The sequence below is a fragment of the Branchiostoma belcheri genome, unplaced genomic scaffold, assembly GCF_001625305.1.
Source record: "Branchiostoma belcheri isolate BF01 breed outbred unplaced genomic scaffold, Haploidv18h27 scaffold212, whole genome shotgun sequence".
NCBI lineage: Eukaryota > Metazoa > Chordata > Leptocardii > Amphioxiformes > Branchiostomatidae > Branchiostoma > Branchiostoma belcheri.
Window position 1 is genome coordinate 41,757 of NW_017803625.1, and position 23,194 is coordinate 64,950.

The 23,194-nt window shown below is 40.1% G+C and overlaps 1 protein-coding gene across 1 annotated transcript; it reads right to left on the bottom strand.

Moving 5' to 3' along the window:
• Positions 1–1,048: 1,048 nt before the first annotated feature.
• On the bottom strand, positions 1,049–17,299 carry LOC109469947 (coiled-coil domain-containing protein 191-like). Its single transcript, XM_019768712.1, has 20 exons — positions 17,023–17,299; positions 16,497–16,535; positions 15,983–16,115; positions 15,451–15,651; positions 14,436–14,608; positions 14,037–14,120; positions 13,554–13,693; positions 12,807–12,981; positions 11,910–12,100; positions 11,136–11,261; positions 10,451–10,601; positions 9,422–9,565; positions 8,296–8,480; positions 6,865–7,067; positions 5,049–5,153; positions 4,319–4,503; positions 3,763–3,906; positions 2,827–2,979; positions 2,135–2,289; positions 1,049–1,437 (listed from the first exon to the last, which is right to left on the bottom strand). The coding sequence occupies exons 1-20, from the start codon at positions 17,122–17,124 to the stop codon at positions 1,242–1,244; spliced, it is 2,985 nt and encodes a 994-aa protein (XP_019624271.1). The 5' UTR covers positions 17,125–17,299; the 3' UTR covers positions 1,049–1,241.
• Positions 17,300–23,194: the final 5,895 nt, after the last annotated feature.

Consider the following 23,194-nt stretch of genomic DNA (forward strand, 5'->3'; position numbering starts at 1 on the left):
CACTCTGAAAACAAGGAGGCAAAAAAATGCAAAAAATTTAATTTTTCTGTAATTGTAAAAGTATCTCCCAAAGGAAGCCTCACATTGGTATTTTGTGACTTTATATAGGAAATAAGATGGTTTTGCTCCGAGTCTTTCCTGCTCAAACAAACCATTCTAACTATGATACAACAGACAATGATAAAAGAGACTTTTTCAAGGACTTGAACCTTGTAATGAATCCAGAAAGGAACACAATTGCAAGAACATTCCTACGCACAACAATAGGGAATGTAAACACAAACCAAAAACAGCTGAACTGAAACTTTTTTCAAATTTAAAAATAGTTTAAAACAACTTTTAAAATAGTTTAGAACAACTGTCCCTCTGTCAATTGGTTTGAAGACTTCAAAGAATTCATATAAATCATTTCAACTTTCTACTAACATAGTCGTATGTTTGTTCAACAAACATACAACATGTAATTCCATTTTGTAATTCTATCTAAGTGCCTGTCAATGGCATTTCTACACTATAGCTATTAGTAATAAGGCACAATGCTACTAGTACATTGTACACAGTCTACCATGTATTTACAACTTTGTCACTCTTCAGGTAAAAATATTTTACATAGTTTTGCTCAAGACAGGAATTTCCTATACAACATCAAAACAATGAAAAATTAAAAGGAGCAGCATTTGCAAAAAAATGGAGGGTTGTATCAAGGAGGTTCAAAATGGAACCTCCTTGATTGTATCAACTCACAGCATAACAAAACAGGTGTATGTTTCATCCTAACTACTTAGTAACATTCATCAATTTATAGAAAATTCAAATATTCGACATTTCCACATATAGATGGAACGAAAAGATGTGACTGTTGAAAATTGATCATCTGTATTTAGTGTTGTTTAGAGTTTAAACTTTTGATCCAACACAAAAATTTTCTCACATCCAGAGCTTTCGACCAGTCACTCTGGTCTTCCTCAGTAGACTGACCCAGTGAGGCTTGTCACGTGGCTTCTTTGAAGTGTGACGTCTACACTGGGTCAAAGGTATCTGGTAGACAATGTCAGCCCTCGTCGCAGTTCAGTGAAGGGTCCTGATGTATATAGCCTCCTTCACCCCTAGGTGAGAGAATTTTTGTGTTGGATCTAAAGTTTTAACTCTAAACATGCAACTACCAACACAGATGAACTTTCATGAGTGTATCCAGTGTTCTTTGGAAGATGTTGCTTTAGGAAGTGCCTCCAGTTTCCCGATCACAGTTTCATCTTGATGTTGCCCAGAGAGCAGGTGAAGTCCTCCTTGTCCTCAGCCAGCTGTAGTCCCTGGAAGTCGGGGAGGATGTTGGCCACCTTCTTCCTCATCTCTGTCCTTCTCCTCTCCCTCTCACGCTCCTTCCTGGCCAGTACAGGCAGCTGCTGCCACGCACGGAATGCTTTTCTCTGCAGACGTCTGGGGATGGGGTGGGAAACAAGGGCTGTGTTACTGTGAATTCACTCATTTTTGTGTGGGTTCAATTCTGCGATACTGGAAATGAAACCACTGTGAATACAACGTAGTTAAAGATTTACAGTAATGCAGTAAAATCATAATGTGACCTGTTTGTGACACAGGTGAAGTCTTAGCGGCAATAACACAAGTATACAACCACAACAAAATACATACAGCAAGAATGTCAAACAAAGATTTGACAAGTTTCCGGATTTCTAACAGGCTAGTACAGCGTTATATTTTACTACTTTTACTGGGAGAATGGCACTATGTAATGAATGAATGAATGAATGTCCTTATTTCGGGAATGAATGAATGAATAACTCAATGAACAAATGTCTTTATTTCGGGAATGAACAAATGAAAGAATGAATGAATGAATGAACAGAATCTCTTTATTTCAGGAATGAATGAATGGATGAATAAATGAATGAATGAATCTCTTCATTCCAAGAATATTCCTATAGTGTACAGACAAGAAACATAGACATTCAATCAACTACATGTACACATAGACCAATCTATACATTTAAAAAAAGAGTAATGGGACAGGTTTCATTTGAATTACTTTGTAAAAGAAATGACCAGAAAACTGACTTTTTGTATTGTCCTTATGTTACATAATTGTTGTTTTAACATGTAGAAAATTGCCACTCACATGATGTTATGCTCCGCGGCCATCCTGTCCTTTTCTATCCCTGCCATTCTCTCGTCCATGGCGTAGTCCATCCACACACGGAAACACTTCTCTCTCATCCTCAGCTGCCGATGTCTCTCTGCTCGTGCCTCCAGGATAGACTGGTGCTGCCCATACTGGGTGGGCACAACAACATTTTTAGATTTTTATTGACACAACAAAAGGACAGTGACTTTGTAAGGTCTATAACTAGTTATACAAGCAGACATGTGGGTACAACACTATAGAGTGTAGACTATAGTTGAATCAACTTCTACTACTTGTTATAAGGTCTAAACATTCTTTGATATATTCACCTGCAATGTATTTGTACACAGTAAGGGTTATTACCTTCTAGAATGAAAGCGAAAATCATCTATAGTATTAAATGTAACAAATTCCGTGGTTAATATGCCAAAAATGGGCAAATATATATACTCGTAAATGTCTATTGGTTCAGAGACCATCAGAGATCCATTAAACTTGAGTAACATGTGTTGTCAGTCCAAGGTATGACAAGCTCTTTTCTAAAAGTGTTCTAGTTAATCGAAATATAAAACACATACAAGGACAGGTATTGCTGTTGAATAAGGGAATAAAAGACCTTTTGGTTGTAATATCATATTTTGTTGCCTAAATTACAGTAACTTAAGTTAGTGTAATCTGAGTCTCACCCTCCTCCATGACCTGAAACACCTCCTGACAGTGATGAAGTTACAGAACTCTGTGGCCATGTCTGCCTTGTGCTGCAGGACCTCCTGTGTGTGGTCATACCACGGCACCAGGCAACGTCTCAGCAGCTCTTCAGTATGGTGGGCAACAGCAACCTGTAAGACACGGGCAGAGACTGTTGTATCCAGAACCACGCTTCATCCAGAACCACGATCAGGTACATGTACGGTTCTGGATAGTCCATGCATATCCAGAACTGAGCCTGGGGGAAAAAATTCTTGGATCTTAACCCAGAGAACTATCAAAAGCCATGCCTAACCTCAACACATTCAGGCACAGAAATAAAATACAGTTCTAGAGGCGATAGGGACCCAAGAAACTGTGAACAAGAGCAGCAACAAAACTAGCTGTCTATCACACTACTAGTATCTTATTTATTGTTGGGTTGGCTGGCTAGTCTCTCTTATTTCATTTGCATCCAAGTGCTGAATTCCAAGGAGCTTAAGATAGGTAGGGTTGAAATGCAAGGGATTGGAGTGGCTGCCCTTCGGCGCCAACTACATGTAAAGGTGATCGTAATGCGACCCCAGGTACATGTACAGCCGTAGCTCTGTAAGGTTTTGATCCACTCATATTGGTAAGGACTCCTATTCTTTTCTTTGCTACTCAAACACATTCATACAGATGTACATGTATATGGTAACCAGTCCCTCTAACTCCTGCCACTTAATTGCATCCAAAACCACAGGGTCTGCTAGAGCACCAGTTACCATGGTGACAGCCATCTGGTCCAGCTCATTGACCGTATTTGTTTGGAACAGAAGAGGAAGAAGGAACGGACCAAAAACAGTACGTTCTCCTTCTGCAAAGGTAAACATAACAACAATAACAACAAACAGATACAGATGTGACACACAATTCTAAAAGCTGATGAATACCTGCATGTTGTGGCGAGACTGGTTGACCAGTTTCCTCCATGCTGCCCACCCCCTGTTCCTGAGTAGACTGTTCCTGTAGTGTTCATCTGCCCTGGTGTTCAGCTCTGCCTGTCGCTCCAACCTCTCCTGCTTCTCCAGTTCACGCTGACAGAAAATACACACAAAACTGCCCTCAAAAAAAAGGTTAAAGTCCCATAGCCTTTTTGAAGCATGAAAACACAGATGGACATATGCAGCCACTCTCTCCATAGTTGCTAGTTGTGATGAACAGTTAGGCTGGGACCACTCCCACTTTTGTCATTGGTTGTACCACTAACTGCCGTGCTATCATTGATTGAATGGCTAATTGTGATAGACAGTTGTGATGGGCCTGTTCCCACTGCTCTCATTGGCTGAACAAGTAACTGCAATCATGTTATCATTGGTTGAACCAGTAAGTGCCATGCTATCATTGGTTGAACTGTTAATAGTGATGCACCTCTCTCATTGGTTGAACCACTAACTGCCATGCTACGATTGGCTGAACAGCTAATTGTGATGGACAGTTAATTCCCACCTGTCTGATCAGCCTCTTCTCCTCCCTGACCCTCTCCAGCCGCGCCCGTTTCTCCTCCTCCTCCGCCTGTCTCCTGGCCTCCTCCTCCTCCTGCAGACGGAGAACTCTCTCCTCCTCCTTCTTCTTCTTCCTCTCCTCAATCCGACGTTTCTTCTCCTCCCGCTCAGCTGCACGTTCTTCCATTTCTGTGTGAGGTAGAAGGTTTTCGTCATTAATGGTACATTGCATATCTTATTCAAAGCAGGAGAAATTGGTAGTCAATGACACTTAACTAAGCATTTCCGTTTACCGGGCACTTGTAAAACTTTTAGTTTCAAGATCACCTACCATGCTCACAGTTTGATTTATCCATAACTGTGTAATAGTAAGGTAGTCTCATAGCCTTTTTTCAGGCCATATGGGCAGTACATTATTATCCACTGCATGTGTCTAGGACACTGTATTGGAAGGCAGAGCCCATCCTTCTCCTCCTACCACCTTATACCTCCCTAAACAAAGTCAGGTACCCATCTTACAACTGGGTGGAGTGAGGAAAGTCCTGTAATAAGAAATAAGGATAACAGTCTTGCCACAACTGCAGTCGATCAAACCTGTGACCTCAATCTCGTGTCCACATAGACACTCAGCCATTGGACATCACACATTTACATGACATTGTATCTATCAAGTATCATCAAATAATATACAATCTCTGATCTCATGAACTACATATCAGAGAGTCAAAACTTACTCTTCACAATAGGGTCTGCCTCCCTCGGAGCTTTGTTCCTGGTCTTTGAGGAAGAGTTTCTGGACACCGCTGTAGAAGGACCTGACACACATGTGTCTGTCTGGGACCTGGAAAGTACATCATGTATATTATGTATAAAAATCCACTTCTAAAACTAGAAAGGCCAATATTTGCTTTGGAGCGAATACAGCGATGGGTTCACCACATTTACGACATGGCAGGGAATGAATGAGAAACACAAGGGAAAACAATGATTTACATTGATATAACGATAATATGAAGTAACATACAACTAAAACAACAGTTGGATAGCTATTCCCTACTTTATTGGTTAGGATTTTTAATTGCATAATGCAAACTGTTGATTTTCAAAATAAAAAAAAAACGTTCATGCCCCGCATTCCAATGCTGGAGCAGAAAAGCTTGAAATACCTACCAAAACACTTGAATAAAGACATACTGTCAGTATGGAAATGCTCTGTGCAGGTGTTAATCAAGTTAAATCCCAACAGCCAATCAGCAAAAAATGCTCTGTGCAGGTGGAAATGCTCTGTGCAGGTGTTAATCAAGTTAAATCCCAACAGCCAATCAGCAAGAAGTATAGAGGAAAGCTGCATGCCTATTGGTTGATGCCCTGCATTCCATTGTGATGACTCATGCCCAGACGTGGTAAACACGGCACACTAACACAGTAATACATTTGCTATAACACAGCCAAAAAACTCAAATAAAACCATTCTAAAAGCCTGTATCACAAAAATTTAAAAAACGCCTAGGGGTATTTGCCCACTGTACCTCCATACCAAATTTCAGGACCTTAGGCCCTAAAATGAAGAAGCTGAATCCATTTAAAAATGGCAGGAGAAGAAGAAGAAACATCAGAAAAAGCAATATGGGTTCACCACCACTTCGTGGTGTGGTGAACCCATAAACATAGCTCGTCTTTTGTATACATGTACATGTAACAGAATATACTGTTTCATTTACAAGGAACTAGAGCATATGACAGTGATAGATGTATTACTATCACAGTCAATATAAATGACTTATACTAAATAGGAGAGGGCAGTTCATGTGTTTTATGTGGAGAAGCATTTAGTTCCATATGGCAACATCATCTAGATATGTTTACTAAAAATGACTGTTTTTGCATCACCTTCTCTCTATGTCCACTTTGTACATTAGGCCATGTTGATTTGATTATATGGATGACATCCGTGCACGCATGAATTTTCGGCCGTTTCCAAAAAAAAAAAGTTTTCAACCATACTGTAAATCGTACAAAACAGTTGCAAAATGAGCCAAAATATACCATAAGTTACAAAAAAAAATTAATAAAAACTATACCAATGTCGTATAATGCCAAAATCAAACGAAAAAAGACGAAATTGTAAAGAAATGAATTTGAAGACTAGATTATTCGCCAAACCATATTCTGTGCCATTTGCTCAACCCTCATGACCACGTAGATTTCATAATGAAAAGAACTTTTTTTTTTTGCAAAACTTTTTTTTTATTCGCACGCGCGCATCAGTTTTGGGGCTCCCGGAGGATGTCATCCATATAATCAAATCAACATGGCCTTATGAACATACAATAAAAAATAAAATCGTCCAAAATAGTTGAAAATGAATGCCCATATAACAGTAATGATAGTCATTATTTTATATATCAAATAACAACACTTTTTTATTTAATACGATGTACAATACAGTGCATACAATTCAGCTAAACAGGTAAACAATGCTTGCTTGCAATGCTGTATTTTGTTTTAGGGATGATACTTCAGAATTAACCATTATCACAAATACCACTTACATCGCAGACGAGGCATCCGTACTGTCGCTCCGAGCCGAGTCTGGTCTCGACCCGGCCCTCCTGCCCTTTGACCCTTGACCTGCGATGGCCTCCTCGATGGCTTCCCTGGCGGCGGTTGCCTTCTGCATGTCCTGCTGACACATGATGAGTCTCTGCTGCTCCTGGAGCTCCTCTATCAGTCTCTTCTGCTCCTTGATTTGCCTTTAAAAGGAAGGACTTCTGTATGAACAACTTTGAAAGAGGTGCTTGTGTCACGGAAATAAAAAGTAACCCACAGTGGGTGTCACTGGAAGACAGAAGAAAAATGTCCAGACTATGCATGATATACAAAGTGACTAATAAATTGGTGGACATCCCAATTACTAAGTACCTAATACCAGCCCAGAAGAGAACAAGAAATAGCCATGCCTTCAAGTACCAGAGTTATCAACCAAGGATTGAGGTGTTCAAGAATTCATTCTTTCCTAGAACTATCGCAGAGTGGAACTCGTTGTCACCAAGTACAGTACTGGCATTGTCATTAGATAGCTTTAAACAATGCCTAGAGTTGAGTTAGATGTTCAAGGGTTACAACAAGTCGATCGGTGTAATGTAGCCAGCTGCCGCCACACTGCGTGCCTGCGAAGCTGGTGTGTTACGTTGAAAGGTGGTTATACCGGCTTTACAGATACAGCCAAGCCAACAAATAAAACTAGTATTACTAACTTTAAACAATAACTAAAGGTAACATTTGCAAAGCAAATGCATTTTGTTTACCTTCATATGGCCTAGCTTAACAAACTATTACTTTGTTCTTTATTCTTACTTAAACACACATATATGGTGACAGTGTTCGAAATACCTGTCTGCAGTCTGCAATCTGCAGATAGATTTTCAAGATTGCAGAAGAAAAATTTATACAATCTGCAATTTTGCAGAAGGAAAAATTGGCACTTGGGATTTGGCGCTCTTGGCCCCAAGGACAGACAACACTGAAGCTCCTATTCTGAAACAACAGGAGCTTCTTCACTAATTTGCATCAACCTTGTCTTGACTTGTCTATCTTTTGTTTCTTTTGGACTTCCAAACATTTGTCTTCACTAATTTGCATATTAATCAATAGTTCATGCTTATAAACCTGCAAGATTGTAGTATGGAGGCTTGTGTATTTGCAGAAAGTATTTCCAAATTGCAGAACAAAATTTTGACTCTTCTGCAATATTGCAGAGCGCTGAAAAAAAGTATTTCGACCACTGGGTGACAATGCAGGCCCTCTTGAAGTATGAAGTTCTGCATGGCACTTGCAACATGATGTAACCCAACACCAGTTACCATGGTGAGAGACATCTGGTCTTGGTCATTGACATTATAGTGTTTGAAACGGAACAAGAAGAAGAAACTGAACAAAAACAATATGCTTTTCTTCGGTAAACATAATAAAATGATTTGCCTTTTCTGTTCCTCCAGTGCCTGTTGTTGGTGTGTGTAGCGATGTTCGTAAGTGTTGGGGATGTATGGTTTCTTCTGCTGGGTCAGCTTCTCCTTCTCCTGTCTGTTGTTGTCCTGATTGGTTGTCTCTGACTGAGTCAGGTGAGCTAAGGTGTTGTTACTGAGGCCCAGGTGTTTCTTGTTCACCTGTTGCAGGGATAAAGAAGAGTCACATCTGTTTATATCGATAACCTGGGTTCAACTGACTTTATTAAAAAACTCTGGAATGGGATCCGTCTGTTAAATATGTAAATTCTAGGAGGAACTTTCAATTGTAACTGTTTTTTGGTGTATCTTATTACCGTACCTGGGTATCTAACTTTCGCTGACATATCAAGGAACAGGTCTGTTTACACCAATACCCTGGGTCCAACAGTTACTGACTTAGGCCACACCAATTTAATTTGTTGGTTCTCGGATTTTTTCAGGAAAAATATGAAGCGACAGGGCGAAAAAAAATAAAAATAGATCTAGGCATCCTATTATAGCCCCAAATGCTACGATAGGAGGTATGAACACAAAAGGCTGGTTCAAAATTTAAACAATGAATTTTGAACTTCTAATGATACCACTGCATTGAAAGATGGAATAACTGTAACGACTAGGAAGAAAAGGACTGTTTTCAACTGTTCAGGGCAAAATATGAGCATTTTGCAGTTGATTCTGAAATTTTATTTTTTTTGCAAATCAGGAAAAAATGAAGAGGCGAATCCGAGAACCAACAAATTAAATTGGTGTGGCCTTAATTAAAAAACTCTGGAACAGAATAGGGTGTCCAAATGTCGAACAGTCAGTCGTCAGAACGTTAAGTATGTTAATTCTACTATGACCTTACGACTGTTACACATCGATAAAGATAGGACACCTCTGTTCTGACTGATAACCTGTATTCAACTGTCCATTCTAAAACTCATGACAAACTTACAATCCTTTGCATGTTAATTCTACAAAGAAGTTATGGCCGTCTGTAACGACGGTCTGTTTCACGTCCCACTTGTTACAGGGCATGCCTGAAAAGCAATGTGCTTAACACTGAGTTGTATTCACCCTGTATAAATACAAAACAGAAATAATAAATAATTCCAGACCTGCCATGGCTCGGTAGGTTTGACCAGTCTCCTGGCGTGCTTGCCTCTGTCCTTCTCTGACCTTGTCGACGTGGGGTCGCTTCTGTCTGTGCGAACAAGTGGTGCCGACGCTTGTCTCTTTACAGGTTCTTCAAACAGTTCATCCTGTAATACATAAGATGACATATAAGGCTGCACCAATTTTATTTGTGGATTCTTGGATTTTTTTTTCAGAAAAAAGCATGAAGAGACAGGGAGAAAATTCTAAAAATCCTATGGCAGACAACCAAGCTCATCCCAGTACTACATGTATATGAGATGCATGGGTTTGTTGAAAATTATCAAACAGTATAAGATAAAACTAAACGTTGTTGTATACAATACCGGTTAAAAGCCACAAAAAGTTTGCAATCGAGTCAACATGATGTAACAAAAGCAGTGAATTGCTCATTCCTTGACAAAGACTGGAGTTGTACAGTCAAAAAATTGGGCAAATATATTATTAGTCCAATTCTTGTGTTGGAAATCACGGTTCACACTTGTTTCTCACATTATGACTTCTAAGAACATAAACATTCGAGCTAACATTCCAGGAGTACTCAGGAGTGGTTCAGTTCTCAGTTAAAAGAAATTAAAGAACATGACAGTATCTTGATAAATTGATATGTATGTAATATGACTGGGTATAATTATGGTGAATTAAGTCTTTTGCCACAATGTAATTTTTAACAAGAGTCTTATAAAAATATACAGTTTTTACCTCATTTTTAAGATGATTTTATTGTTGTAATGTATAACTAGTTGCTTCTATGTTATGTCACACCCAATTCAGCTAAATCGAAAGAGCTGCCTATGTGTGACAGCTGTGAACTGTTTGAAGTGTATTTTTTAAAGAGATAGGGGAATTCTTTTTACACAACCAAAGAGTCTCACCTCGCTGACGTTTCGGTGTCTGTCAGACACCTTCTTCAGAGCTTCTGACTGGAGTACTGCATCTCGCCGCTATATGTATTTTTTAAAGGTTGCGAATAAACTATTCTCTCTACTCACCACTCTTCTCTGTCCATTGTCCACCCTGTCCGACCGGACCCCACCTCTCCCACTGGTGCTGCCCCCATCATCATCATCATCATCATCATCACCCCTGGCTGACCACAGCTTCCCTGAGGCTGCAGCCTCCAGCAGGGCTGACATCTTACTCCTGATGGCAACAGGGCAACAGTTGGGACAGGAAAACTGGCAGACATTCATCAATGAATTTGACTTTGTCTTTGTCAAGAATGGTCAATCCCTGCCTCTGTGACATCATATCATTTAACTATGGATTGCTCCTTCCTTGACAAAGACTGGAGTTGTACAGTACATTTGGGTTAGTCCAATTCTTGTGTTCTACAGTACAGTTCAAAAGTATTTCATAATGACTTCCACCAACACGGATGAACTTTCAATGATTTGTACTACTTATATCTATTAATGTTCCTTTCAAACCACGCTTTAATGAGTATGAAAATTCTGTCATTTAGCACAATTTAAATATAAATTTTCCTTAAGCAATCATGCTAATGAAGTCCTAATTTGCATAGTTTACATACTATTACATAGTTCTGATGTACAAAGTACAAAGCCTGCAACTGAAAAACTCCTGCAATTCCAAGAGAAGAAGCTAGAGGGCCCAAATTTATTACAGTCACTTCTGTCTGTGTACAAGGGCTATCTATGTGTGTGCTTTGTTGACCTTGTCTCCTCCTGTTTCCTGTACAGCTCCTTCCTGTCCTGTTCCCAGTGGACGTACAGCACCCAGGCCTGCAGACAGCGCTGCAGCACACGTCTCCTGTCATGGTCCACAGCAGCCTGCTGCTTCCTGCAACAGCATCAACACACAGCACTGTAAAACTTCAGATGTGTGTGGCATTTTCTATGTTTACCTTCACATTTTGGCATTGTGTCTTTGCTCTGTTTTTTCTTCTTCACCTTCCTGCATTCCAAACAAATAAGGTCAACGACCTGAACCAGATGGCTGTAACCATGGTAACTGGTGCTGTAGCAGGTACCCGTTGGTGTGGGATTACACTATGTAGCAATTAACAAGACAGAGTTGGAGGGGCTGGTTACCATATACATGTACATGTGTACTTGAATGTGTTTACATAAGGATACACAGCAGGAGTTAGGTACACATTTTACACCTAGGTGGAGTGAGGAAAGTCATGTTACATGTATGTATCTTTCCGAAGGACACAACATCTAGTCAGGAATGCCAGGGATCGAACCTGCGACTTCTCAATCTCGCGTCCACTAGCCTAGACACCACAATGACAAATGATACACATGTAGCTATGCTGACAGGCTGAATAAAAGTTCTACACGGGAACTATGCAACTCCAGATGTCTTACTGAGTGATGACTGTGGTGTGTTAGATTTCGGTGAGCTTGAGGAATGTATCCACTCTACTTAATATGACAAAGGATAGAGCTTAGGTGTACAAGAACTTAATATGTTTTGACTCACCTTTGCATGTCTATGAGGTCCCGTTGATATTTCCTCGTTTCCTTGTCAGTTTTCCTGGACAGTACGTATGTTCTCCAGGCATTCCAGGCTCGCAGTGTTGACTTCCAGTCAGCCATGGCTCTGGCCTTGCCGTACTGGACTCTTCTGGCCACAATCAGCCGATACCAGGCCGAGAAGTGCCTTTGTAAACACTGGGGAAGAAAATCAGCATACATCTTAGATTTACTTAATTTTCATCTATTAATAATTAATTTTGTTATCTATTGTCGAACGAAGATACAAAATACAAAGTGGTCAGGAGTAAATTGAATAAAAACTCTGTGCAGGAGAAGGGAGGAAGCCTATTAGGCTTATACAAGCCCTCCTCCTTTAAGCACAACAAATAATAACCACAAATTAACTGAAATACTTCAAATAACAAGAAAATGATAACAAATTATAATTATTAAATTATATAAAATTATTTGAACATGTTAAACAATAATTGAATAATTAAAAACAAAATTATAGCAAAAGAAAATATCTAAGTTTAAGTCATTCCTACACTCACTGGCGCATAGTGCAGTACCAATCTATATTTCAATAGCCCTTGGGCCATACAGTTACAGCAGGGAGCTAGTTCACTGGCAGACAAGTAGTGGTGTGTGCCAAACTCTCTTACACTTTCCCAAATGCTGAGTGCTGAGTTTACACAAAAATGTAGGTGTATGTGGATCTTTATTTGCTGCATTGACTTTTGCCACCTATGACTTGAAAAATAAATAATGTTTCTAAATTCTGATAAGTAAAACTTGTCTGGTGCAGGTAATTTTCAATGTGTTCTGCACCAGTGCAGGTATGCAGAAATATTTAGTATCTTGAGCCATGAATGATGAAAACTAGGAAGAGAAAGTTTACCCTGAGGTTGTGTCTCCTCCTTAAAGTCTCCACCTCAGCGTTTTTGCTCAGCTGTCTCAGTCGTTCCTCCTCTTCCTTCTGCCAGTGCCGGAGGTATTCAGAGTCCAGGTCCTCCCGCTGTCTCTGCCGCTGCTCCAACAGTCGGGCCTCCTCAGCCTCTCTCATCTGTCTCTCCCTACAAAACACATCATCATCATCATCAGTCATCATCATCAGTCCTACAAAACACATCATCGTCATTCATCCTGCAAAACACATCATCATCATCAGTCATCATCATCAGTCCTACAAAACACATCATCGTCATCCATCCTGCAAAACACATCATCATCATCAGTCATCATCATCAGTCCTACAAAACAAGTTAATCAGTCCTACAAAACACATCATCAGTCCTACAAAACATATCATCATCAGTCCTACAAAACATATCATCATCATCAGTCCTACAAAACACATCATCATCATCAGTCATCATCATCAGTCCTACAAAACAAGTTAATCAGTCCTACAAAACACATCATCAGTCCTACAAAACATATCATCATCAGTCCTACAAAACATATCATCATCATCAGTCCTACAAAACACATCATCATCATCAGTCCTACAAAACACATCATCATCAGTCCTACAAAACACATCATCATCGTCAGTCCTATAAAACATGCCATCATCATCAGTCCTACAAAACAGTCATCATCAACTACACAATGTAGATGTCCCCCCAATCTGAGTGATACTGACTTTTCCCTGGCCTCCATCTCCAGTCTCTGTTGTTCGTACATCTCCTTCCTCATGTGGGCCATGATGTGCTGGATCTCCTCCTCCTCACGCTTGGCACGCAGGGCCTTCTCACGTTCCTCACGCAGCACCATCTGGGCAGCCTAAACAACAACAACAACAATAAATGTCACATTTGAGGCTGTTTGTAGCAAAAACAATACAGATTTTTTGTTTACTGTCATAGAAAGTTAACATATTGTTTTTGCTCCATTTCTTCTTTCTCCAAACAAATAGATCATTGACATGCACCACATTGCCATCACCATGGTAACCGGTGCTGTAGCAGACACCATGTGGTGTTGGATTACATTATGTAGCAAGTGGTAGGATAGAGTTGTAGGGGCTTTATATTTAGATTCAACAAGTCAACAACCCTAACCACAACATCACCATGCCATTATCAATATCAGGAAATAAATTTTCTTAATAAATAAAATTTTTTACCTGGAACTTTGCATCTTTTTTCCTTTGTTTCTCTCTTCTCTTTTGTTCCAGCTCTCTCTGTCTTCGATCCCTGGCCTCCTTTACCTGTTCCAACAAATGGGAACTTCACTCAACAATCTCAAGGTATAAGGAGACAAAATTTAGAATTAAATTATGAAGAAATAGATGCAATCCTGAAAGGATACAGTAGCGTACTGGACTTTGACATAAACACGTGTCCTGTACATTAATGAGAAGAAGCATGAAAAACAACTGTTACAAAACCAAGTAACATGAAATGCCTTGAAGTGATATAAACTTTTTTGCACCTCCCGCCACTGGGAACATAAAGTTCTGCGAACATGTCCATTTTTCTGACTGTGACATATATATATATATATACATCACATTCCTACTTACCTTTCTCTGTCTCATCTCCATAGTCATGACTGGGTCCTTCCTAGGTCTGGAGTCCTCAGCTGACTCCAGTTCCTTCAGTGTGGAGTCATCCAACACCTCCAGGTCCATCATTCCTGACAGGATCTGTTGGACTGCTGAGTCATCGTCATCATTCTCAATCCGGCTGTAGAAATCTAAAGAAATAAAAAAAGGGACATTTTTTTAATGTTTACCTTCACAGAAGGAAAACATAATGCTTTTATTTGCTCCGTTTCCTATTCCTGTGTTCCCAACAAGTAAGGTCAATGACTTGGACAGTATTGGCTGTCACCATGGTAACTGGTGTTGGATTACATTTTACTGCTACAATGTAGCAAGGAGGGAGGACAGACCTTCAGGGGCTGGTCACCAAATGGTATTGGAATAAATTATGTAGCAAGCTGGCAGGATGAGCTGGAGGGAGTCTAGGTCATTATGTGTTTGAATTAAGAGATTTTGGGCAGTGCCAGGCTAGGGATTTGAACCCAGAACCTTCAGATTCTGAGTCAACAACCCTAACCACAAGACCACCTTGCTTGCCATTTTGACATGCCCTTTACATTAGCCTGTGACCTCAAGTAAAAACAAAGATGATAATGATGAAAGTTCATCTGTGTTGGTACTAATAATAGTAAAATGTTGAACTTTATTCCAACATGAGTACAGAGAGTTTTCAACGACCACAGTTGCCTTTATCACTTCCAAACAGTTACAGACACGTGACCTTATTCACACGAGACTTAACAGATACGTGACATCAGCAATTCTTGTATGAATAAGGTGATCACGTGTCTGTAACCGTAGCTCTCACAAGTTTACATTCGGAATTGATTGGTCATTAATCATCCTGATGAAAGCAATGGTGGACATTGAAAATTAGATCTCTCTACTCGTTGTGTTGGAATAAGGCTACAGCAAGTACATTTTGTACATTTTATGCTGATCCATAAAAATTACTTGCTGTGGCCTTAAGTTCAACATTGTAGTAACAAAATACCTCGAGCCCTCTGTGATGCCGACCCGTCCGTCATATCGTCAGTGAAGGTGTAGTTCTCCTCCAGTAGACTGTCCAGCATGCCGTGTGCCGGTGAGTTCCCGGCCGTCGCCTTGGCGGAGGGAACCTCTGACCAGTCCTCATCATCCACCTCAAAGTCCAGGTTCACCTTCTCAGTCATCCACGTGTTCAGCAGCTCTTGGGCTGTAAGATTTTTAGATTCGTTTTGCACTTTAACATCATATGTGAGCTAGTATGATTAAAAAAAAGAATACAACATGGTGTATTTCGGACCACCAAAGGTACCAACCCGACCGAGGGTCAGCTCACCCAAAGGCAAGAGGGAGAGCCAACCAGGAGAGATGGGACCGAAGGTGATGGAGAATACATGATCCACGTTGCATTACGTTTATGCCACCCAAATCGAAATGTGCCATAAATTGAGAAAAAACATTTTAATCTATACCTGAATAAAACAAAAAGACCACTCATGTATAATAGTTATTAATACTCATAAGTTGACTTTATCTCTGACCTTCATTATAAGTAGCGTCATGTTCCCTGAGCTGGTCGACTGTCTCCAGTGCTGCTGTGTAACCGTTGGTCCTGCCGGCTGCACGGGGGCCTAACGCTGCCACAGCTGCACGGTCTGACGCCTTCTGCACTTTCTGTAAAGTGTCAATGAAAGCAAAGACTCGATTGACTTGATTTTTCTTTAAAATCACCTCAACTAGTGGCGCTGTGTGGCATATTGTAACGGCAAATCATTCAACCAAGAACCAAGATGTCCCAGGTTTGAATCTCGCCAAGTCACCAACCTTGTGTCCTCGGGAAAGGCACTTAATTAACACAACTATCCTCACCTTGCTCAGGTGAAGTTGAGTATGCCAGAATGATCATTATCATGATCATGATCGTCAGAGGCTCCACAGACCTCAACTGACAATGGATAAATGTCACAAACGTTCCACTCTACGATAGTTCTAGGAATTTAAAAAAATATTTTCATATGATGTTAATTACTTGTATTATTAAGTTTTAGCCATTACCTTTATCCAGTCTTGAACATCATCCACTGCTGTTAGACTCTGCACATGGAATAAAAGCATCTAATTATATCAGGAAACCTGAAAATTGTGATCTGATTCTTTTTTGCTGTAACGTTATAACGTTAAATATGCCTAGTTGCCTACAATATATTCCTACTCTACTGTATAAATATAACTATATAGTATAGTATGAATTTTCAATTTAGACATCAAGTTAGGTATAAATCTGGCCATTTATAAAAGGTACAAAAATAACCCTGAACCAAACTAGATTTTCCTACATGAATACGATTGTGCTTTGAAAATAAGTATATTACAAAATGTATGTCAGTATCTCACTCTCCAAAATATGATACAGAACTACTGTTTTTACTATGTTTATAATAAACTGTTGATCAATCATCTGGACCTGGACTTGATCAAGCTGAACTGGTTTCCACGCCTACTTATCGTTTGCAGCATATACACATACACAAAACTATAATCTTGTTTGTATCATGAGAAACATAAGCGCCAGTTGGCTTACCTGTTTAGAAAGAGCGCCAGAACTATCGCCGGTTTGGGTCTGGGACGGAAACTTCTCTGTTCTCCTTCTCCATCGGAACAGACTAGGGTTACTTTGCGCCATGTTCTCCCCCTGAGCTACACGCACCTTACAGTCCACCACAGATACTGGCCGTTGCCGTTCAGATGTTGTTTTACGCTACTTTTGTAAACAAACTATTTCTTTTCACCTGCACGTCCGCCATATTGTTTTGCGTCAAACTCACGTTGCACATCTCGCGAGAACTTGCGAGAAAAAAAATCCGGGAGGTCAAAGGTCGCGTTAAGGTGTCGGCAATATAGGATCATATATACAGGGAAAATTGTTTTTCAGATGAAAGAATTGGAGCAGAAATATCTAGGGTTAGCGCTGTCTTTTCTGTAACGCGTGTGAGAGGGACAGAAAGAGGAAGACTGCGCTTTTGGACGCCAGACGGCCTCGAATCGTCGTTGATCCTGCGGACCGCTATTTGCCAGCGGAGCGCCTTAATAATATCCATAAAGGAAGGCTGAAGATGAGCTGACAGCCTCAGGGTAAGGCTGTTTGTGTGTGTGGTACGTGTACAAGAGAATAAGGAAATCATTTTGTGGTCTACCGCGTCGTACAAATTGACAAATACAAGTACTGTTTTGCGGGATCATTGCTGCATGCGTTCCGTTTCATTCATTCAACGGCATTAAGGGTGATTGTGCGCGTTCGTGTGTTTGTGTGTTCCGACTTCCGAGTGTCAGTGTGCGCGTGCCTGTCCGTGTGTGATTGTGCGTTTGTGTGTGTGTGTGTGTGTGTGTGTGTGTGTGTGTGTGTGTGTGTGTGTGTGTGTGTGTGTGTGTGTGTGTGTGTGTGTGTGTGTGTGTGTGTGCGTGTGCCTGCGTTTGCTTGTTTGTTTGTTTATTTGTGTTTATAACGCACTGTACCTGTATAGCTGATAACTATGGGACTAGAATAATCAGTGCAATACCTAACATATGGTCTGTAAGATACGAAAACCCATGATTTGTTCAGTACAAAATCCAAACAAAGCTACTTGCCAATGTTGGGACCTTTCCGATAAATCCCTTAATATTACATAATAGCTGGAACAGATGTGAGCTCACTTACAACGGAATCATTTGATACCCTGACGCGTTATTAATATACTAAACCTCCTGTTAGATGTATAGACTGGACACTTTTTACCCTTTATGTTGTTATGATTGTATGTACCCTTGCACTTAGCCTCCGGACAAGAGTTTGCAGTAAAGTTTGATATTCGAGTAAATGGATTAAAATACATTTATTATGTATAAAGGACGTATGTCAAGTAAATATCCCGAATGAGCACAGGAAATTCTAGCAGAATCAAAACTTTGTTTACAGCTCGACTCTCTTGTTTTTATTATTATTTTTTTTCATTCATGTCCTGTTTACTCCAATCAAATACTAACTAGAACTTTTTGCATGCTACATGTTCAGATCACTTGAATGCTGCAGCTATGGCCTGCATGTGCGTTGTTTCGTAGAGCGATAGTTTTCTTTCTAGATGCATAACTGTTTACGTCTCCTGGGCGTCACGTTAGATGTGTAACTGTAACGTTTCGTAGTGACCAGATGGATGACAAAAAGTCCCACTTCTTTCTTGTATAACGCATTTCCGTTGTTAGATCCTTAGACCACAAGTGACGATCGTACACCTGTTCAAAATGTCGTCTAGGCTTGTCGGTTTGCGTACGAAGAGAATCCACGTGAGTACTAATCTCCAAGCAGATCTTTTGGTGGCTACACTACAGGACAGTGTCAAATTGGCAAGACAGTATCAAATTGACAAGACAGTATCAAATTGACAAGACAGTATCAAATTGGCAAGACAGTATCAAATTGACAAGACACTATCAAATTGACAAGACAGTATCAAATTGACAAGACAGCATCAAATTGACCATGCAGTATGCAATACCAAAAGCTACCAGTACAAAAAAGAAAGGCCGATAAAAAGGCCTAAAAATACTTTTAAAAAAATAAGCCGCAGTTTTAATCTATACTACTTGAGTACCAAATACGATGTTTGGATGCCGATACGCATTAGCTAATGTTCCTAAAATACACTCTGACCGCTGGCTGGACATGTAAGTCAAGATTCGAGTTCGCGCTCAATTATGGTGAAGCATCATGGAAGACCCAATGTAATCTTCAAATGAAAGAAAAAGGTGTGTGTGTGTGTGTGTGTGTGTGTGTGTGTGTGTGTGTGTGTGTGTGTGTGTGTGTGTGTGTGTGTGTGTGTGTGTGTGTGTGTGTGTGTGAAAGAAAAATAGAGAGAGAGGGAGAGGGAGAAGGAAACCATTTCTACATCTGGCCAGTATGAGCTCACTGCTTTCAGGTGTGTAGCTAGTTTCGACATTTTCTCAGTTTTCATTTGTTTTACTGATAGCAGTACTCTCGCAATTGTCTTGTTTTCGTTATTTTTCTCACCCAAAATATTTTTTATGTATTTCTGTTCTTCTGTTCGTTTCAAATGTATTGTTTTTATGTATGTTTACAAGTGTATGTATGCTTTTGATAAGATGGCTTTTGTAGGCACATTTTGCTGTTGCTCTTTAGATAAATGTGAATAATTTCTTTTTAATTAAAAAATGAAAGATCTCGACATTTTTCCCGAGTATCATGTTGGAAGGTCCATCTGTAAGGAAATGGAGAAGGCGTAAAAACGTAAGACATGGTGTAAGATGTGGCCGCAGGGACAGCCTAAGAAACCGGTAAATATTAAGGTATACTGTAAGTGCCAGTCTCTGTCCATGGTACTGATCTGTGTTCCATCATAATTCGACTTGAAATATCACCAACTACGTATATTAGCGCTCATTTTGCTGCTCATTATTTTTCCATGATATGATTCAGCATGTCATCAGCTACCGAATAGACTTTCAAGATGTAATTTTAGCCCAATTACGGACCGCGTGTTCCTTGTTAACAGAAGGTCTCTATCTGTCGTCTGTTACGGTGTGAATTCGAACACAACAAACGAAAACAGGCCACCCATCTACGGGCATTGTGCACAAACAATACTGTAATTTGTTCAGTTCGTGGCTTAGTTTGTGCAAAAAGGCTTATGTACAGTAATACTAGCCACAGGCTATCCTGAGAAACAGCACCCAGATTGAGACCTTGAGCCATCTAAAACGACGAAGTAATAAGAAAACTGCTCCCTTCCGATATCCAAGCCCGTAGTTGGTAGTTGATGTGCACGGTTTAGTTCTTGCGCAATCTCCCAACGCGGTCCCTATGTCACCGATTCTCGTGAGCGAAGCCCAAGGTTTCTGCTGGGTTTCGCAGAATTCCGATCGTGTCCTGTTGTTTAAATGTCTTCAGTATACCATATGGAGAGAGGTATAGCAGAGGTCGAGTAGCTTCTCTCCCAGCACAGCCGGGAGCGGTTGGAGCAGAGTTATTACCGCCGCCCATAGATACGACTGACGAGAGAAAATACGTCAGCGCGGTCGCTATGGACTCGGCAGCCGTGGGGCCCCCTTCGCTGTATACGAGCATGGGGCCCATCTCTGTCTGAAACGGTAGCAAAAAAAATCAAAACATAAAACGCAGTGGGTTTTTATTTGATCCACCTCTAGTTCTATATCAATCTTTTTTCCCATCCACATTAACGAAATGTACCCACGTTCATTCCCTAAATTGTCTGCTAAGCTTTGTTTTACATTTCGCAGTACTAGACATGTCAAACCTTCTCCCATACTGGCGATGCTAGCTACGTGGCACTGCGCTCGGCAATTTTACGTTACGCGAGCGGGCAATGATCATAGAAAGATTGTCCAAATTTACATAAACTGGAATCGCTTAGAAAGCCGAGTGTTTTTTTTTTTTATCCACGAGCTAGTACTAGTACAACCGCGGTTTTACACAGAATGATGTAGTTCTCCTAACCGTAATGTGGTATAAAATTCGCCTCCAAGGAAAAAACCGTGAGTCATATAATATATGTTATATATATTGTCCCGGCCACGAATTTCTTGGAAGCGGGATTCTGGTCATGTCTGGAGGAGACAGATGTATGGGCCTCTTCGCACTTCTGGTGGTTAGTCTGATATGCGTCTGTGTGTGCCGCGCGGTGAATAGTATATATGGTGAGTAGCGCTAGCCTGAAGAAACCTGTTGTATCGTGGCAGGTATATACTAGGGGTGCCAGAGTATACAGTGCAATTTTACGGAATACAGTGCAATGGAATTAGTATACAGTGCAATTTTACTAGTATACAGTGCAATTGCACTGTATACTAATACCATTGCACTGTATTCCGTAAAATTGCACTGTATACTAATACCATTGCACTGTATTCCGTAAAATTGCACTGTATACTAATACGGTTGTACTGTATTCCATAAAATTGCACTGTATTCCGTAAAAGTGCTCTGTATACTCTGGCACGCCTGTATATAACATTGCGGGTTGTGCTACTACTGTATAACTATATAATGAATTTTACTGATGCCGACGCCCCAAGGCCCAACCAATCGTAAGACGCGATATATATCAAGCATAGGGACCCCACTGGAGTATTTCCGCTCTTTAATGAGCTTCTGAAGGCTACATAGATGTCGACATTACTGAAAGATATGGATATACTTGGCTAAACCTCGTATGTTAAGAACGTTCAGTTATAGCTATTCACCGTTTTATGAGAAAAATATATTCTGTAGGGATATTGCTATACGGATACCTAAAATTATGCAAGCCAATTGTTTCAGAGCGGGGACGTTTTATTTGAAGTAGAACGTTTTTGTTGCCCAATGACAGTGGTCAACATGGCGAAAATGGGCAAAGATGCCTGTTGCCATGCAGGAAGGTGGGTGGGAGATAAATATAAAGAGAGGAAACAAGACAAGACAAGGCTCTGATTTATTGTTTTGTCTTCTACATGTGTACTTTGATGCAGTGATATATTTCATTCCTTTTATATGTGATGGTGGTTGTGTATATGTGATGTTCTCACTGAATCAAAACCATTTGTACAATGATTGTACTTTTATTTATTTTTTTCAAATTATGTTTCAGTGCAAAATGGATGTTGTAATATAGTTGGCAGTAAACTTGTGGAGGATGTCATCCATAAAATTTACTTGCTGTGGCCTATATGGTCCACGGTTCTGGATGCAAAATGGTAAACACCTGCCACACCTAAAAGGTCTACGCTGCCGTAGGCTAGTTTTAAAGGACATGTATACCGGACGGAGTTGCCTTTTTATCTATATATACGTATTCCGTTAACAATCTAAGTTTAGTTGTGTGGTGTGCCGTGTGGCCTATGTGAAAGATTGATACAAAACAATTTCGCTTTCATCAAGGAGGTTATTTTTACGCTCCTTGAATTGCTTTCATGTTGCCGCTGGATGAAAGGTAAACAACCCTGTTTGAAGGTACTAGTGTCCAATGCAATTTCAGAGCTCGAGCCGCAAAACAAAAATATTCTTCATGAAGAAATCTGTCTGATATTGACATTTGCTGCCATTTCGTACCACATTTTCGTCATAATTTAATGCTTGAAGTTGTGTTAAATTGTTCAAAAACGAGCTAAGTGAGGAGTCCCTTTATTTTTTGGTACCACTAATAAGTAACTATAACCAGCCTTCGATATGAAACATACAACCGTTTTCCGTCAGTGACATCGCATTTTTGCCTCACAGATATAAGTATGCTATGGGATAGGGTTGATTCAACTTTTTAAAAAATGACCAGAAAATTCGCTTTGAAAATCCAGTTTTGCTGTCCTGAATTTCGAAATCGCTTTGGGTGCCTTTAAATGCGATGATGCTGATGGAAAACGGTTACTTGTCTCGTATCGCAGGCTCTATCTATTTATTGGTGGTACCAAAAATAAAACCGATTCGTCAAATAGATTGTTTTTGAGGGCTATTTGTAACACTTAAAAAACCTGTGGAGTTGCCCACCACTGTTTCCATGATGCTCAATAAAAAAAACTCCAAGTATGAAATGATGACAAAAATGTGCAAAGAAAAGGCAGTAAATGTCAACATCAGACAGACTTCCTCATCCAGACTATTTATTTTTCGCTGCCATGAATTCGAAATTGCATTGGGTGCCCTTGATGTGCCTTTTGAAGTGTTACCCGCTTTTTACACAACAGCCCACATCGCTGCCTTTTCATCCTTT

Coding starts and splice junctions, on each gene's coding strand:
- LOC109469947 (XM_019768712.1), bottom strand. CDS start 17,124: ATGGCGCAAAGTAACCCTAGTCTGTTCCGATGGAGAAGGAGAACAGAG. Junction 4,504..5,048: donor GGCAGACCCTATTGTGAAGA/GTAAGTTTTGAC, acceptor TACCTCACACAG/AAATGGAAGAACGTGCAGCT. Junction 3,907..4,318: donor AGAAGAGGCTGATCAGACAG/GTGGGAATTAAC, acceptor ATTTTCTGTCAG/CGTGAACTGGAGAAGCAGGA.